The sequence below is a fragment of the Protopterus annectens genome, chromosome 2.part0 (assembly GCF_019279795.1).
Source record: "Protopterus annectens isolate FY-2018-M chromosome 2.part0, PAN1.0, whole genome shotgun sequence".
Taxonomy (NCBI): Eukaryota; Metazoa; Chordata; order Ceratodontiformes; family Protopteridae; genus Protopterus; species Protopterus annectens.
This window is the reverse complement of record NC_056728.1, coordinates 858625935-858643741: the sequence shown is the minus strand read 5'-3', so window position 1 is coordinate 858643741 and position 17807 is coordinate 858625935. Positions and strand designations below refer to the sequence as shown.

Here is a 17807-nt window from a genome sequence, read left to right as displayed (position 1 = left end):
CTGTCGTCTGATTTGGACCTCGGAGGCCTATCCTTATCCTTGCACCTTTTATGAACTCCGGTAGTCGAAGTGTGTCCGACGACATGTTATAATTAAATCGCCTCCCAAAGTAATGAAAGGCAAAATCGTATCTCCGTTTAATAGTACGTTGATTAAATCTAGCACAAAACCGACAACTAGCTACTTCGTGGTCAGGGCCTAGACAAGGAATACAGTAAGAGTGAAAATCCTTATGAGGTATTTGCTTTCCACAAGAAATACAATTATTAACTTTTTCTGACATCGGACTGGAGCAAGAAAAAAAGTTTCCCCAACGGGGTACTTAGCTTTGAAAAGAAGAATGTCTTTGGTATGAAGCACCAAAAATAACAGGAGTCAGCCGACCGGCACTTGCGAACTGCTTCCACCGCGCGGCAAGAAAGACTGGAGAACATGGCGTCAGCTGGCAGCTTTGTACCCCTGGCGCTCTGACATCAGGGGTGAGTACACAGCCGACGTCGGACCCAGACTTTGGGATTCTGGCCGACCGAAGGCTGCCTGCCGGCAGGAAGAACCCTACCATGATGACTGCAACAGTGAAACACGATGAACATCAGTGTTTTAAACACTGCATGGTTTATCAAGTTCAAAAGTCTCAGTAACATGAACAAGATGCATAGAATTATCAACATGTTTTACTTCAGCACATAGATATTAAATCATATACTAATCCAGGCTTATAAATGGACCATTAGAATGTGGTCAATATAAACATGAAAATCACTTTCACTAAATGTGCTCACTTTAGCACACACTTTGGTATCATCTGCAAGTGTAGACGGAGGCCGGCTGACATCAAAGATTGAAACAATACTAATTTCATGAACTTTTACCATACTTTGACTTAGGAATGGGGTCCATTCCCATCATGGTATTCAAAACCCAAAGGGACAACCAAAACTGCAAAAGTAGTTTTTTTATGTAAAAATAATGATTTTAAATACTAAAATATTTGGATTTACTATGAAAAATACACATTTTATTAAAACCAACAGAAAACATTATGCACATAACTAAGTACTACATATACTTTTCTATTTAACCGTCTTGCTAAGATTAGAGAAGCCAACACCAACACAGGTCATCAAAACTTTTTCTCCACCCTTCTGTTCATCAAATGATCTTGTTTCCATTTTAAACATAATTTGGAAAAAGCTTCTCAAATGACGAAGGAATTCAATCCTGTAAAAAACAAAATAAGATGACTTAGAAATGTAAAGCCAAAAATGTACTGAGCATACATAATCTTTGAACTTCCAGAGTGTAAGCAAAAAAATGTACTGAGCATACATAATCTTTGAACTTCCAGAGTGTAAGCAAAACTTATTCACTAGCTGCTAAAAACATTGGGACAGTGGTGAAGTACCAGACTTTAAAGCTTTAGGAATGTAGGTGCAACCCTAGAACAGCATAATTCAGCTGCCAGAAAATGATGCTCCACATAAAAAAAAAAGCCTTTTCAACTCTACTTTTTAAATAAGGAAAGATGCATTAAATAAACATCCTGAAACAAAATCTGATAAGTATTTTACATTACAGCACATTTAATTTTTAGTTACTCACGTGTGAGTACAATTCCTTACCTGCATTACATGCAGGTCTGCTTTAATGAATTTTAGTGACTGGATAAATAACTTAGTCAGGAAAGAGGTAAATACCAACATGCAAAAAAAAAAAAAAAAAAAGAATAAATATCCTGAAAAAATAAAACACACTACATGAAATTTATGCTCTAACAAAAGCTGTGCTTTAACGTATCTCAAACGATACCCTAATACTCTTGAATGCTAGAAAAAAAAAATGATTTTAAACAGCAGTGACAGTGAAATACCAATTAATACGAAAATATACAAAAACTCAACACAGCCCGATTCCTACATTATATGCATTCATGTGAAGGTAGCCATTATTCTCAACATCACTGCACCTATGCAATTCTTTCGTCTCTACTAAAAGTGGCATTACTCAAAGAAACATTCTTATTTTGACAGCTCTTTGTATCTGCTATAGGTAGTTCACAATAATATACATCTACTGAATAAGGAACATTCTCTGCAAACTAGGGTGTGCCTTCTTATAAAGCCATTCCAAATATGCTTTGCAAGTATTTGCAGTTTACCTGTATCGCAAAAATACAGTTGTGTACACTTACCATAAATGTAGATGTTCGAATGTATTCACTGTTATAGTCATCACATTTGGGTCATCTGCCTGCAGGTGGCCCTCAGCCGGCCTGAATATCAGAGTCTTGGATTCCTGTGTCGGATGCTGTCTCTTCTTCCATGACATCAGGTCATCAGGGGTATAAAACATGCAGCCAACACCATTACATCAGTTTTTCTTGCCCCAGATGTCAGGTGCCCCCACAATGGGAAGCAATTATATGTTATGCTACACCTCCAACAAAAAGCAAATACACCAGAAATCTTAAATACACTAAACAAGAAGGAAGGTAGAGCCAAGGGAAGTCAGGGGGCTGGAGGGAGGGAGGGTAACCAGGACTGCAACAGTGAATACACTCAAACATCTACATTTATGGTAAGTGTATACAACTGTACTATGTTTTTCGTATTTCACTGTTGCAGTCATCACATTTGGGTGGATTCCCAAAGCTACTGAAGGGAGGTGACGTTAGAGAGCATTAGGACCAGCTATTAAGCCCTGCAAGAATGCAGTGGCAAAACCAGCTCTGGATTTAGAAAAAATAGGCATATGGTAATGCTCAGTGAAAGTATGCACAGAGCTCCAGGTAGCAGCTTCTAGGATGTCCCTGGTAGGGACTCCTCTGAGAAAGGCTGTAGAGGTAGATGCAGCCCTGGCGGAATGTGATCTTATCCCCTGTGGGGTAGGTTTTCCATGGTGCTTATAGCAGAAATGAATGCAATGGGCTATCCATTTAGAAATGGTTTGCTTTGAAATGGCCTTCCCCTCTGCCCCTGCAACAAAGCCAACTAGCAGCTGTTCATTTAGTCCTGTCCAAATAAAATCTAAGTTGTCTGTGCACATCCAAAGATTGCAGTATTCATTCTCCTTTGTTTTGTGGATTCAGGAAAAAGGTAGGCAAATGAATGGACTGATTTAGGGCCACACTAGACACCACCTTGGGCATAAAGAAAGGATAACCCTGTCTGCATGGAAGATAATAAAGGTCTCCACGCCATGAGGGCTTGCAATTCAGACACTCTTCTTTCTGAAGTGATGGCTAGAAGGAAGGCCATTTTCCAAGAAAGGAATTTCAACTCTGCGGTTGGTTCAAATTTAGGGAGAGTGAGCTATTCCAATACAAAGTTAAGGTCCCAGACTGGAGTAGGTGCTCGCCTGGGGGGGGGGGGGGGGTCAAAGTTTTGGCCCCTCTGAGGAATTGCTTTAGCAGGGGGTGAGAGAAGATGGGTAGTTCAGTATTATAATGAGCTGAAATGGCAGAGGCAAGAATTTTAATTGACGAGAAGCATAGGCCCTTGTGGAGCATTTCTGTTAAATACTGCAGAATATGAGGTAAGCTGGGCACCGTTGTACCCATCCCCTAAGTCTGGCTCCAGGAACAGTATCTTTTCCACTTTTCAGCATAGGATTTTCTAGTCCTAGACCTCCTTGCCTCCAGAATGACATCTAGCGGGTCCCCTTCTAATGGTCGACATTTCAAAATGTCGACATTCATATGGCCAAGACCATATGATCAACATTTGAAATGTCGACCATGGGGAACCGACATCACGCTACAGTGCGGAATGGAAAGATTTCCACTTCTGCACTGTAGTGTGATCTCGGAGTTGGTATATTAAAGTTATGAGTGTGTGGGGGGGGGGGGGGTGGAGCACCCCTGCTAGCAGCATTAAGGTAAGTTTGTGTTTGTGTTTTGTGGCTTACTTGAATGGTAAAGATTTCAAATGTCAATCATATGGTCTCATCTATATGAAAGTCGACATTATGAAATTTCAGCCATATCAAGTAGTATCTAGCACCTGCTTACTGAGGGATGCTACTGGAGAGCTCAAGGACTTAGCCAGGCTGCAAGGTTCAGGGTTTGAAGCAGAGGATGCAGAATCTGGCCACCTGCTGGGACAGCATGGAAGGGGTCTGAGGTGGGCGCCATGGTTCCAGCAATGTCATACTGCGCAAGAGGGGGTACCAGTGCTGAAGTGGCCAGTCTGGTGCAATCAGTATTGTCCTTGGCTTGTCCTGTTTGATCTTTAGCAGAATCTTCGAGAGGAGAGGCAGAGGGGGTAGGCATAAACTGAGAGGCTTTCCCAGGTAAAGGACAGGGCATCCACTTTCCAAGCTTGACTGTGGGAAGTCCTTGTGCAGAATTTGTCCAATTGATAGTTTTGAGGGGTGGCAAACGGGTCTATCTCTGGAGTCCCCCATTTGTTCCTCAATAGGCTGAATATTTTTGGTTCCAGTTTCCATTCGTGTGGGTCCATGAGATTTCTGCTTAGGTCATTTGCCAGTGAATTTAGCTTGCCTGGCAGGAATTGAGCTTGTAGGTGCACTTGGTAGCTCAAGGTTGTGTTCCACAGAGCCATGGCTAGTCTGCAGAGAGGGTACGAGTGGGTTCCCCCCTGCTTGTTTATGTACCACATAACTGTGGTGTCTGTCTTTATCAATAATTGTCCTGGAGGAATGTGGTCTTTGAAGGCTGTCAGGGAATTCTGTACAGCTAACACTTCTTTTTGGTTGATATCCAGGTGCATCTGTCGCGGATTCCATTTGCCCTGAATGCACTGCCCTGTCAAGTGAGCCCCCCCAGGCATAGTCTGATGCGTCCGTTGTTAGGGTTTGGGCGGCAGGGGGTAGAGTGAAAGGGAGCCCCTTGTTGTGGTAGCAGGCCTCTGCCCAGCAAAGGAACTCTGTCTTTATACAAGGAATGATAGGAATCATTGTTTCCAGGTCCTGAGAATGTTGACACCATAGGCTTTTTAGATACCACTGTAGTTTCCTCATATGCAGTCTTGCATATGGAATTAGTAGAATGCAAGAGGCCATGAACCCCAGGGCTTTCAGAATTTTCCTTGCAGATAGCTGGGTCTTTGTGGCCAGTAGTTTGAAGTAGGCTGTCAAATAAACTTGTTTCTCTGGAGTGAGTAAAGCCATCTGGCAAGTTGTGTTCAAGCTTGCTCCCAGGAATACAACCTGTTGGCAGGGTACTAGGTGAGATTTCTTTTCATTTATGGTGTATCCCAGTGAGGTTAGAAGTTTCTTTACAAATGTCAGATATTTTAATAGCAAGTCCTGGCTTTCTGCCTGAATCAGACAATCGTCCCAAGTATGGGTATACTTGAATATTTCTCTGACTGTAAAATGAAATGGCTGGAGCTAGACACTTTGTGAATACCCTGGGCACAGCAGAAAAGCCAAAGGGAAGTGCAGAGAACTGCAAGTGCATGGAACCTGCCCTGAAGTGTAGGTATTTCCTGCAAGATTCCCTCATTGGAATGTGCAGGTAAGCTTCTTTAAGTCTAAGGTTGCCAACCAGGCATCTTTGCCTAGCATAGGAAGCAGCTGTTGAAGTGTTAGCATTTTGAATTTTGGGTTTACCAAAAAGGTGTTTAAAATAGAGAGGTCCGGGATAGGATGCCACGAAAGTCTTTAATAAAAACCTTGACCCCTTTCTTCTGCTGGGACAGGTTGAATAGCCCTGATACTTAGAAGAGAGAGAACCTGTTGTTGATCCTCTGCCCACTGATTTGGGGGTAGGTCTGGCCAACCGTTTGGCGTTGGTAGGGTGTGGAAGTGGAATCTGTATCCTTGGAAAACTATACTTAAAACCCATTTGTCCTGGGTAATGAGTTCACAGTTTTTTGCATGCAGGGCGAGCTTTCTCCTAAGGGGGCAGGCAGTTGAGCAGGGCTTGGAAGGGTTAAGGTTAAGTCATTGGGTCATTTTTCCATAGGGGGGAGTCTTACTACTTTCTGCTTTGGAAGAGGAAGCCCCCCACTGCTTAGGCCTGTGCGTAGCCTGAGACTGTAACCTAGGTGGTCTGCTGTTCCTGGGTTTGGACTGAGAAAGGCTGGAAAGGACCAGTTCTTTGAAGGCCAATGCCTACTAAATCTGTGAGGCTGTACTTGCAGGAAATTTTTAAAGTTTGCATAGATTTAGCTTTTTCCTCCATCTTTTTGAGGAAGACTTCTGCTTTGTTGCCAAATAGGCAGTCTTGGTTTAAGGGAGCATCCAGTAATTTAGCTTTAACATGATCTGGCAAGCTTTGCTCCTTAAGCCAAGCATGCCTTCTAATTACAGACCCAGAGACAGCAGCCCCGCAAGATGCTTCTAAAGAGTCAAAACCACATTGCAAAGTATGTTTACTACTTGTTCAACAGAATGCATTAAATCATGTAATTCTTTGTGGTCAGCACAGTCAGGAATCAACATTTTCTGTTTAAGAAGTCCCATAATATGCTATTTTAATATATGAAACTGGCAATTTAAAGGCCTAATGGCCAAAGTAGCAGAAGTGTATACCTTCTTACCCCATCTGCCCAAGGCTCTACAATCTCTATCAGAAGGGGTAGGGTTTTGGCAGCAGTAGCCTTAATACCCTTTGGTCTTTGGGAAATAGACTCTGGATCTGCAGTAGGATTCTTGAAGAGGAACTTGTGAGAGTCAGGTACTCTGTAATACCAGTCAGGTTTTCTGGGAGCAGGAGGTAAAGTGTCTGGGGACAGGCTAGATTCCAAAAAAGCATCATTTACAATGTCCAGAACAGGAGGGATAGTTAAAAGGCCTGTGTTAAGGAAGGAGTAAGAATTCCCTAAGCCTCTTTTTGGAGTCAGAGAAATCCTGGCTTTCCGTGTGGAAATGCTCCCTAAGAATGTGCAAGGTTTCACCAAAAGAGAAATCTTCTGGAGGGGAAACAGAGGGAATGGAATCCTCTGCATCAGAATCCTCATAGGTAGATAAGGATAAATCCTGGTAATCAGAAAAAAAAACAGAAATATCAGAATCCTGATCAGAAGAATCAGAAGGAAAAAGTTCTAGGTCTCTCAAAGGGGGAAGGCTGGCTTTCCCTAATTAAAGTAATAAGGTCTTCAGCCATTATAAGCATTTGTTTTTTAGGCATATGGGCCTGACCATGCGGTTTGGACGTTGGCTTTCTAGGCGTGGGTCGAGTTTTAGGCCTGGAGGACGAATTTTGGTTTAAAATGCAAGTCTGTAGGCCTGAATACACCCTCAGAAGCCGGTGCCTGCACAGTGGCTCCGACCCATCCAAGGTAGAGGCATCTGCAGGTTTCATAGTCGAAGAAGCTTCTCGCAGCATATCAGACTCTGAATGGGTCTCAGTAGAGGCCTGCGAATCTGAAGTAGCGGGTATCAGGGGCTGCAAAAGCGCCTCACTGAGTACCGGCAGACTTACGACTAGCTTAACGGACGCATCGTTGGCAGTTTTTGACCTATGCTGTCTGTCTCTGTCTTTATCCTTACGTTTTTTCGGAATATCAGTAGTCGGACGGCTTACTGAAGACATTTCTGGATAGTTATACAGAGTCTCAAAATAACCCCTGCACAAACAGCATGTGCCTGGCTATATATAGTATCAGACCAAAAAGACAAAGCCAGCACCCGACTCCTGTGGCATATTTACAATTTAATGCATAACAGATGCAATATCACAGTACACCAACATGGTTGTACCGGTTTCAGCCAAAGCCTTCTTCAGCAACCAAACTTGATGAAACCAAAAACATATGCAACCAACCTTATGTCTCACATTTATAATAATATGGTCTTAAGGCGCCCTCTAGTGTGCACTCAATTAACATATAAATATAGCAATACACATTCTACAAACATGATTGCCTAGATGCAACCCAAACCAAATGTAAATGCAAACATTTAGTTCAAATGGGAATGTTTCAGAATTGATCATTTAACCCAGGGAGGAAAAAACAGAGCCCCCAATTTGATAATCCACATTTTTTTTTTATTAGTCAATGTATCATGTAACATTTGGGCTTCTTTGTTCCTAAACCTGATATAGTCAAAGACCATAAAACTAAAAATTCCCGTTGAATGTTCAGAAATATGTTTGTATAAGGAACAGGAACCTTTCTTATTTTTGATATCACTCAGATGTTCCCCAATCCTTATTTTACAAGGGCGGGACGTTTGTCCAACATAAAATGCCCGACAATTGCACTGGGCTAAATATATAACTCAAGTAGTATTGCAATTGGCAAAAAATGGGACATTATATACATATGGACAATTATGTGAAGTGAAGCTCTGGGACTTTAACACCCTAGGACAATAAGTACAATGACCACATGAATAGCAACCCAATATTGATTGGCCAGTCAAACTGGTTTGTGTAACTGGACGTGAACCCTTTTCATAAACTTTTTTATATAGTGACTAAATAAGGATCCCAAAGACCGCCCCTTCCGAAATTAATAAAGACAACGATCCCCAATATAGTTATTCAGATCATCTGATCTTAGTAGATGCCAATGTCTACAACAAATGATATTCATGAAACTATTAGTGTTTCTCCCATAGGTTGTAACTAATCTAAGTGTCTGTGATTTTTCCATATCTCGAACCCGATATGACAATAGTTCAGATCTATCCTGTTGATTAGCAAACCAGCTGGCCCTAGTGATGTCACCCCCTTGATACCCACTGCTCTTGAACCTAGATATAAGATCACTTTTATAAAAGTTGTATGTGGAAGAACTGGAACAAATCCTTTTGATACAAAGAAATTGTGACTTTGGGATATTCTTGATGACATGTTGAGGGTGGAAGCTTGTAGCATGTAGTAGGGTACTGAATTGTGGAAATTTCCTGAATACTTCACTCTCCAGAGTGTCCAAATCAGTTCTTTTAACTAACATCCAAAAAAGTAATATCAGATCTAGAATAGGTCAACTTAAACTCAATACCCCACATATTACAATTCAAATATTCTAAAAATTCCATAAGGAATTCTACATCCGCTCTCCACACCAACCGGTAGTCATCAAGATATCTTCTCCATATGTCCATTTCATTGATATAGATGTTATGACTAGTATCATATATCAACTGTTCTTCCACATACGCCATAAATAGGTCCGCATAAATGGGGGCAAAAGATGCCCTCATTGCAGTACCCTGAAGTTGCCAAAAGCATCTATCTTTAAAATAAAAGATATTATGAGTCAGAACCTTTTCTGCCATGCAAACAAGAAGCGTATTGAAACCAGGTTTATATATATTGGCTCGATCTAGCCAATATTGCAAGGCCATCAATCCCACCCAATGAGGGATATTAGCGTACAAGGAGGTGACATCCAATGTACATAAAAGCCAGTCCGATTCCAATTGCATATCGGAAAAGATAGAGAGAAATTGTGTCGTGTCCTGAATTCTAGAACGTATAAAGACTAAAAGTGGTTTTAAGTACAAAGTAAGAAATTCAGACAAGGGCTCAGTAAGAGAGCCTCTGCCTGATAAAATCGGTCCACCGGGCAGTCTATTGGGATCCTTGTGGATCTTCGGCAGAAAATAAATATACTGCTTTTTAGGATAATCTACCTTTAGATAACATACTTCTTTTGTAATAATGCCTTCATCCTCTGCCAGATTTAAGAAATGATCAATATCTTGCTTAAATTTCATAGTTGGATCAACAATAATTTCTTGGTAGTGAGTGCTATTATAGAGTTGACGCTCACCCTCAGCTTCATAGTCCTCAAAATCCTGAACCACCACAGCTCCACCCTTATCTGCAGACACAATAACAATATCATTTTTAATAAGATTCTCTAAACATAATCTCTGCTGTTTGTCCAAATTATCCTTCATCATATTCTGTTTACTAAAATGCAGATGTAAATCACTAAGAACAGCATTCTGGAAAACTTGTACAATGGGTAGCATAGGTGGCTTGAACTTGGGACCTGAAGAGAAAATTTCTCAATTCAGAAACAGACATCTCACTCCCCTCAGGGCTGTGAAAAAAAAAATTTAAATTTAAACTGCAACAAAAATTCACAACATCTTGTGCAAAATAATGCTCCTGGACAAAGAAAAGTACAGTTTTGTACCTACCATAAATGTAGATGTTCGAAGATCCACATGGCTGCAGTCCTTACATATGGGTAGTCCGCTGTCCTCGGTCGGCCCGAATACCAAAGTATTAGGCTGACGTCGGTCAAGGCGCTTAAAACTGACATCAGGACGTCAGGGTACAAAAGCGCATGACCGACGTCACATCCTCAGTCTTTTCTTGCCCCAGATGTCAGAAGGCCCTAAAAAGAAAGGCCAAAGCCAAAAAACAGCAAAGAACAACCAACCACCCCTGCACTAACCATATTTACAATATTTACAACCCAAACCACACAACCACCTCAAACTACAGAGGGGAAAGGAGGGAGGGAAAATTGGACTGCAGCAATGTGGATCTTCGAACATCTACATTTATGGTAGGTACAAAACTGTACTATGTTCTTCATCTCACATTGCTGCAGTCCTTACATATGGGTAGAATCCCAAAGCAGAGGTAAGAGAGGATGGCAAAACTATAAAGCATTAGGAGCTGCCAAAATGCCCTGTAAAATTGCAGTGGCAAATCCAGCCCTAGATTTAGAGTAAAGTGGAAGGTGGTAATGCTTAGAGAAAGTATGCACTGAACTCCAAGTAGCTGCCTCCAAAATATCTTTGTAGCCACCCCCCTTAAAAAAGCTGTAGAAGTGGCAGTAGCCCTAGTGGAATGAGGCCTAATCCCAGCTGGAATCTCCTTACCATGATGGGAATAACAGAAAGCAATACAAAAACCAATCCACTTAGAAATAGTTTGTTTTGAAACAGGTTTGCCCTGAGAACCCAAAGCAAATGAAACAAATAACTGCTGAGACTGCCTGAACCCTTTAGTTCTGCTCAAATAATATCGCAACTGTCTGTGTATATCCAAAGTGTGCAAAATCTTTTCTCCTTTATTTTGGGGTTTTGCATAAAAAGTAGGCAAATGAATAGTTTGGTTTAAAGCCACACTAGAAACCACTTTAGGCATAAAGGAAGGATTAGTACGCAAAGATACCCTATCCTTGTGGAAAATTAAGAAAGGCTCAACCGCCATAAGGGCCTGTAATTCAGAAACCCTTCTCGCAGAGGTAATGGCCAACAAAAAAGCAGTCTTCCATGATAAATATTTCAACTTGGCAGTAGCTGCAGGCTCAAAAGTTTGTAGAGTGAGTTTCTCCAACACAAAATTGAGATCCCAAGCAGGAGTAGGAGCTCTACGTGGGGGTCTTATATTCTTTGCCCCTCTAAGGAATTGCTTAAACAAAGGATGAGAAAATAAAGGTGGGTCACAGTCATAGTGAGCAGAAATTGCTGCAGCATGGACCTTTATAGAGGAGAAGGACAAACCTTTGTCCAATAACTCAGTAAGGTATTGAAGAGCAACACTTAAATTAGGTTTAGAAACATCAAAGTCCTTTGCTGTACTCCAAATTAAAAATCTCCTCCATTTATCTGCGTAAACTTTCCTTGTACTAGGCCTTCTGGCCTCCAAAATAACATTCAAAACTTGTTGTGGAAGCTGAGACCCTTCAGGGTTTAAAACAGAATATGCCAGGCTGTTAGATGCAGAGACTGAAGTTTGACATTGAGTAGGTGACTGTTCTCCTGAGACAGCAGGTGTGGAATCGAAGGCAAAGGCCATGGAGGCTCCCTGCACAGACTTCTCAGTAATGGGTACCAGTGCTGTCGAGGCCAATCCGGAGCTATTAAAATCATGGTTGGCTTGTCCTGTCTGTCCTTCAGGAGTACCTTTGGGAGGAGAGGCAGTGGTGGAAAGGCATACACGTGAAGATTGCTCCAATTGAATGAGAGAGCATTCACTTTCCAAGCTGTGGGATGAAACCTTTTTGTGCAAAACTTTGGCAACTGGTAATTTAGTGGAGAAGCGAACAGATCTATGTCTGGAGTTCCCCATAACACTGTCAATTTTGAAATACATGAGGATCCAATTTCCACTCGTGGGGATCCCTGATTTGTCTGCTCAACACATCTGCTAAGGAGTTCTGTGCTCCTGGCAGAAACCTTGCCTGAAGATTTAGCTGCAAACTGAGAGCAGTCTCCCACAAAATCATTGCTTGTCTGCATAGAGGGTAAGAATGTGTCCCCTTGCTTGTTGATGTACCACATGACAGTTGTGTTGTCTGTTTGAATCAACACCTGCCCTGGAAGAAGTAAATCCTTGAAAGCTATCAATGCAAATTGGACTGCTAACATCTCCTTCAAGTTGATATGTAAATGCTGAAGTCTGGCAGGCCACATGTCTTGTACCCATTTTCCATTTAGATGAGCTCCCCAAGCTTTGTCTGAGGCATCTGTCGTTAGAATCTGACTCGTCTCTGGTCGGGTCACAGAGAGTCCCTTGTTTAGGTGACATTCCTGAGCCCACCACAAAAATTCCTTTTGAATGCAAGGTATTATCTGAATGACAGTGTCCATATCTTGGCAGTGTTAAGGTCCATACATTTTGAGATACCATTGTAGCTTCCTCATATGCAGTTTGGCATTGGGAAGTACCAGAATACAAGATGCCATGAACCCCAAGGCTTGAAGGACTGTCCTTGCAGTCAGCCTGGACTGACGAGACAATTGATGGAAATAAAGAGAAAGATTCTTTTGTTTGTCCGGGGTCAAAAAGGCCATCTGGGATGCTGTATTCAGTCTCACACCCAGAAAGCACATGTCCTGAGAGGGTACTAGACTGGACTTTATTTCGCTCACAGAATACCCTAGGCATCTTAACACTGCCATCACATACTGTAAATGATGAAGAAGTTCGTCCTTTCCTTGAGCCAGAATCAGGCAATCGTCCAAATAAGGATAGATTTGTATTCCTCTTAGCCTGAAGAAAGCTATCACTGGAGCCAGAACCTTTGTGAACACTCTGGGCAGTAGATAAGCCAAAGGGCAATGCAGAGAACTGATAATGAAAAGTCCCAGCCCGAAAACGCAGATACTTCCTGCAACTGGGCCTGATAGGAACATGAAGGTAAGCCTCCTTGAGATCCAGAGTCACCATCCAGTGATCTTTGCCCAGCAGAGGTAAAAGCTGTTGTAACGTCAACATTTTGAACTTGGGAATGTCCAGATGTGTTGAGGATAGATAAATCCAAAATTGGCCTCCACGTGTTCCCTTTCTTCGGTACTAGAAACAGGCGAAAATAAAATCCTAGGCCCACTTCTGGCAGAGGGACCGGTTGTATAGCTCCTATTTGAAGTAGTAGAGAAATCTGTTTGTGAGCCTCTAGTCTTTGCTGAGGAGGAACGTCTGGCATGCCTTTGAAAGGAGGCAAGGTATGGAAATAAAACTTGTAACCTTGGTGTATGATATCCAACACCCATTTGTCCTGGGTAATTAAAATCCAATTTTCCTTGAAGAGTGCCAACCGTCCTCCCAAAGGTGCTGCCAGGCAAGAAGGATCTGGCAGCTGAAACAGCAGGTCATTGGGCCTGTTTACGAAAGGACTGGCCCCTGCCCTCACTCGAAGATTGTGCAGGTGAACTCCATGTTCTAGGTCTGAAGGAACTCTGAGCTCTGCCCCTACCACGCCTAGATCTACCCCTAGACTGAGAATCAGAAGAAGGATACGTCCACCCCTTAGCAGGCCAATTTCTACTAAACTTCGGAGGCTGAACTTGCAAAAAATCTTTAACAGTCTGCATAGACTTAGCCTTGTCTTCCATTTTCTTCAAGACTGACTCCACAGGTGGACCAAACAACACTTCAGACTGCAAAGGAGCATCCAAAATCCTTGTCTTAACATGGTCAGATAAATTCTGATCCTTAAGCCAGGCGTGCCTGCGAAGAACTGAACCAGTGGCAGCCACCCTAGAAGAGGCCTGCAAAGCATCAAAACCACACTGTAAAGAATGCTTACCCACCTGTTCAGAGACATGCACCAAATCTTGTAATTCTTTACACTCAATGCCTTCTGCCAGAGCATCCATCTTAGATTTCAATTGAGAAAGAAGAAAATTCTGATATTTCAACATATGAAACTGGCAATTCAAAGCCCTCATTGCTAAGGTAGAAGATGTATAGACCTTCTTTCCCCATCTATCCAAAGCTCTGGCCTCTTTATCTAGAGGAACCGGATTCTTTACAACAGAGGCCCTGACACCCTTAGGTCCCTGGCTAATAGTTTCTGGGTCCGCCCTAGGACTCTTATAGAGATATTTATGTGCCTCAGGCACCCTGTAATACCTATCCGGTTTAACAGGCAGGAGGCAGAGAATCAGGATTAAGTGAAGCCTCTGAAAATACATCTTACACAACATCCAGAACAGGAGGTATAGCTAAGGGCCTATGTTGAGGTAAAACAAAATTCCCTAAGCCTTTTCCGTGAATCAGAGAAGTCCTGACCTTCCCACTTAAAATGTTCCCTCATAGAATGAAGTGTCTCTGAAAAAGAAAAATCCTCTGGAGGAGAAGCAGAAGGAGTGGAATCTTCAGCATCAGAATCAGAATAAGGAGTGTACTCCTGCAAGTCTTCAGCCGAAGACTCTGAATCATCCGAAGCCTGTTCAAAACTTTCCAACTCTGGCTCCACCCTAGGCCTCTTATCAGGAGGGGGCATAGAACCTCTAATCAGAGTAATCAAATCTTCTGCCATTTTAAGCATGTGCTTCTTAGGCACAGACCCTGCTGAACTAGGAGTGACACCAACAGAAGCTAAACCTGGCCTGCCTCTGGAAGAAGCCTTGGAAACAGAAGGAGAGGGCCTAACCACCCTGGGACCACATCCTGCAAAATCAAAGTCTCCCCCTGAGACTCCAGAGAAGCCTCCATCGGAACCACCGGTTCCATTGAAGCCTCTAAAGAACCGGCGTCCGGAACGGAAGACTCATCTTGCCTGGGTTTAACCGCTTTGTCTTTGGATTCGGTCTGAAACTCCGAACTCGAAAAATTTCAGAACGCCGAACGGCACTTGCAACGCTGCTTCTGCATCGGACCATGCGGCAAAAAAGACTGAGGATGTGACGTCGGTCATGCGCTTTTGTACCCTGACGTCCTGATGTCAGTTTTAAGCGCCTTGACCGACGTCAGCCTAATACTTTGGTATTCGGGCCGACCGAGGACAGCGGACTACCCATATGTAAGGACTGCAGCAATGTGAGATGAAGAACATCTGGGCACAAAGCTTAATCCTTTATTTAGCGCCTCTACTTGTTGTTCATCCAATCTGACAGATGAAATATTATGCACATTATTAACTTTAGTATCTAAAATTTGGTCATGTTTTGAAGAATTTCCCCAAGACCCATGGTGTTTATGGTGCTTCCTCCCCCCTCGTCTCTGGGACTTGTGCCTAAAGGGATACCCCTTACCAGACTTGACTCAAAATCGTTGTTCTTGAGAACTGGCGAAAAGTACAGTTGTACCTACCATAAATGTAGATGTTCGAGTGTTCACCCTGCTGCAGTCATCACAATTTGGTTATCCTGTCGTCAGGCGGTCCCGCAGTCGGCCGGAATTCCAAAGTCTTGGTCCGGCGTCGGTTGCTGTCGCCTCTTTCCTGACGTCAGTGCCCAGGGGTACATATAATGCAACCGACGCCATTTTCTTCAGTTTTTCTTGCCCCAGATGTCAGGTGCCCCCAAAAAGGTGGTCAGAATTAGTACCAAATGGAGTGAACACTGCACAAACACAAAATCCCTTCAGCTATAAGCAAATACATCAGTAAGGCATAGAAGAGATTTTGCCAGTAGATCAGAGGGATGGAGGAGGTAACCTGGACTGCAGCAGGGTGAACACTCGAACATCTACATTTATGGTAGGTACAAAACTGTACTATGTTCATCGTGTTACCCTGCTGCAGTCATCACACTTGGGTTGAATCCCAAAGCTAAGGTAGGGGGGGAGGTATCATAGAGGGTTAGTGGAGGCAATAAGGCCCTGCAGAACTGCAGTGGCGAAGCCCGCCCTGGACTTAGAGTATAGAGGTAAGTGATAGTGTTTGAACTCTAAGTTGCAGCTACTAAAATTTCCTTGGTTGGAACCCCCCTGAGAAAGGCTGTAGAGGTAGCTGTTGCCCTGGTAGAGTGGGATCTAATGGTAGCAGGAACTGGTTTCCCATGATGGGTATAGCAGAAACGTATGCAATGACCTATCCATTTAGAAATGGTTTGCTTAGATATAGCCTTCCCTTGAGAAGCTGTAGCATAGGATACAAAGAGCTGGTCAGTTTTTCTGAAAGCCTTAGTTTTGTCCAAGTAGTAACAAAGCTGCCTGTGAATGTCCAAGGAATGCAGGAGTCTCTCACCTTTGTTCTGTGGATTGGGGAAGAAGGTGGGTGAGTGGATGGATTGATTTAGATTCATTTCAACAGCTACCACTGAACCCTGTACAATTATTTCGAAACTTAATTTTACAATCTATAATTTTACTGACATGAGCATTGATGATACACATTTTGATCTGTTTACAAAGGGTTTTAAGTTTGTTCCAACTAAACCCTTAGACGTAACTAAGACAATTATGGAACTGAAACTCTACACAAGACAGCTCAACTTAAATGTATTTTTCAAGGGTGCAACTTATGCTAGGGAGCCTGTTAGCAGAACCAGCACATTTAACCCCCCTCTTCACCCAGTTATTAAAATTTTCGAGGAACTGGTTGAGACAGATATCAGAAAGTTAAAAAATACCAGTAACACAAAGAAAATTTATCTAACAATTGTTGTTCTCTTATAAATCAACTTGAAGAGGAACAAATTAGAGTTATGAAACCAGATAAGGGGGTGGTGTGGTTTTAATGTATAAACATGACTATGATGCCAACATACATAACATACTACAAGACACCGAACAATACAGTATAATTTCCTTAAATGAAATTAATATAGCATATGCAAAAATAAAAGTCTTATTACAAGATCATTTGCTGCAAGGGGTAATTAATGAGAAACTACTGAATTTTTTAATGGTTAACAAACCTCTTACCCCAGTCATGTTTGGGATTCCCAAAGTTCACAAAGGTTTAAACCCTTTAAAATTTAGACCCATTGTGGCAGGATCTGGAAGTATCACAAAACCTTTAGGAAAATTTGTAGATGTGTCACTTAAGAAAATGGTTTCATCCTTTGATCACATTTGCAAGGACTCTTGGGAATTCCTGAAGAACATTAAAAATGAATACTATAGTTGTACCAACGTAATGGTTACAGTGGACATAGTAGAACTGTTCCCTAGCATCCCCCATGTTACAGGACTACAATGGTTTAATGAAATTTTAATCAAATATTCAGGTTTAAGTACAAATTTGATTAACTTAATGGTTGATTTTATGGAAATCATTTTAAACAATAATTTTATCTTTTTTAATGGAGAATTTTTTAAACAAAGAAAAGGTGTAGCAATGGGCACACCCTGTGCCTCCGCATATGCAAATATCGTCTTATTTTACTGGGAAAGACCATTTATTTTCAATTCAGCCTGGAAAGAAAATATCACACACTACCAAAGATATTTGGATGATATTTGTCTGCTATGAAGTGGCAACAGGGAAAGTCTGGATGAATTTTTGAAGTACATAAACAACACCACTGACTTTTTAAAGTTTACACACAACATTAGTGATGACACATTAAACTATTTGGACGTTAGTCTGATTAAAAACAAAGAGTTAAAGAGGTTTGAGTCATCAGTGTACAGAAAAAGTACATTTTCTAATGCATTTCTACATTTTGCTAGTGGTCACCCCTATTCACAAAAGAAAGGCATTCTGAAAGGGCAATTCATCAGAGCCTCAAGAATGTGTAGTACGGAG

The 17807-nt window shown here is 42.0% G+C and overlaps 1 protein-coding gene across 2 annotated transcripts in view; it reads right to left on the bottom strand.

Annotated features, from left to right (window-relative positions):
• Positions 1-990: 990 nt before the first annotated feature.
• The window catches only part of RCL1 (RNA terminal phosphate cyclase like 1), a 506457-nt gene continuing 489640 nt past the window's right edge, over positions 991-17807 (bottom strand). The window contains exons 9-10 of one of the 2 annotated variants that reach the window (XM_044061126.1): positions 1623-1673; positions 1136-1221 (exon numbers count right to left, since the gene is read on the bottom strand). In XM_044061126.1, the coding sequence (XP_043917061.1) occupies positions 1655-1673 (19 nt within the window). In that variant the 3' untranslated portion in view covers positions 1136-1221; positions 1623-1654. Of the gene's footprint in view, positions 1222-1622; positions 1674-17807 lie in introns of both variants that reach the window. The other variant, XM_044061125.1, reaches the window with a different exon arrangement.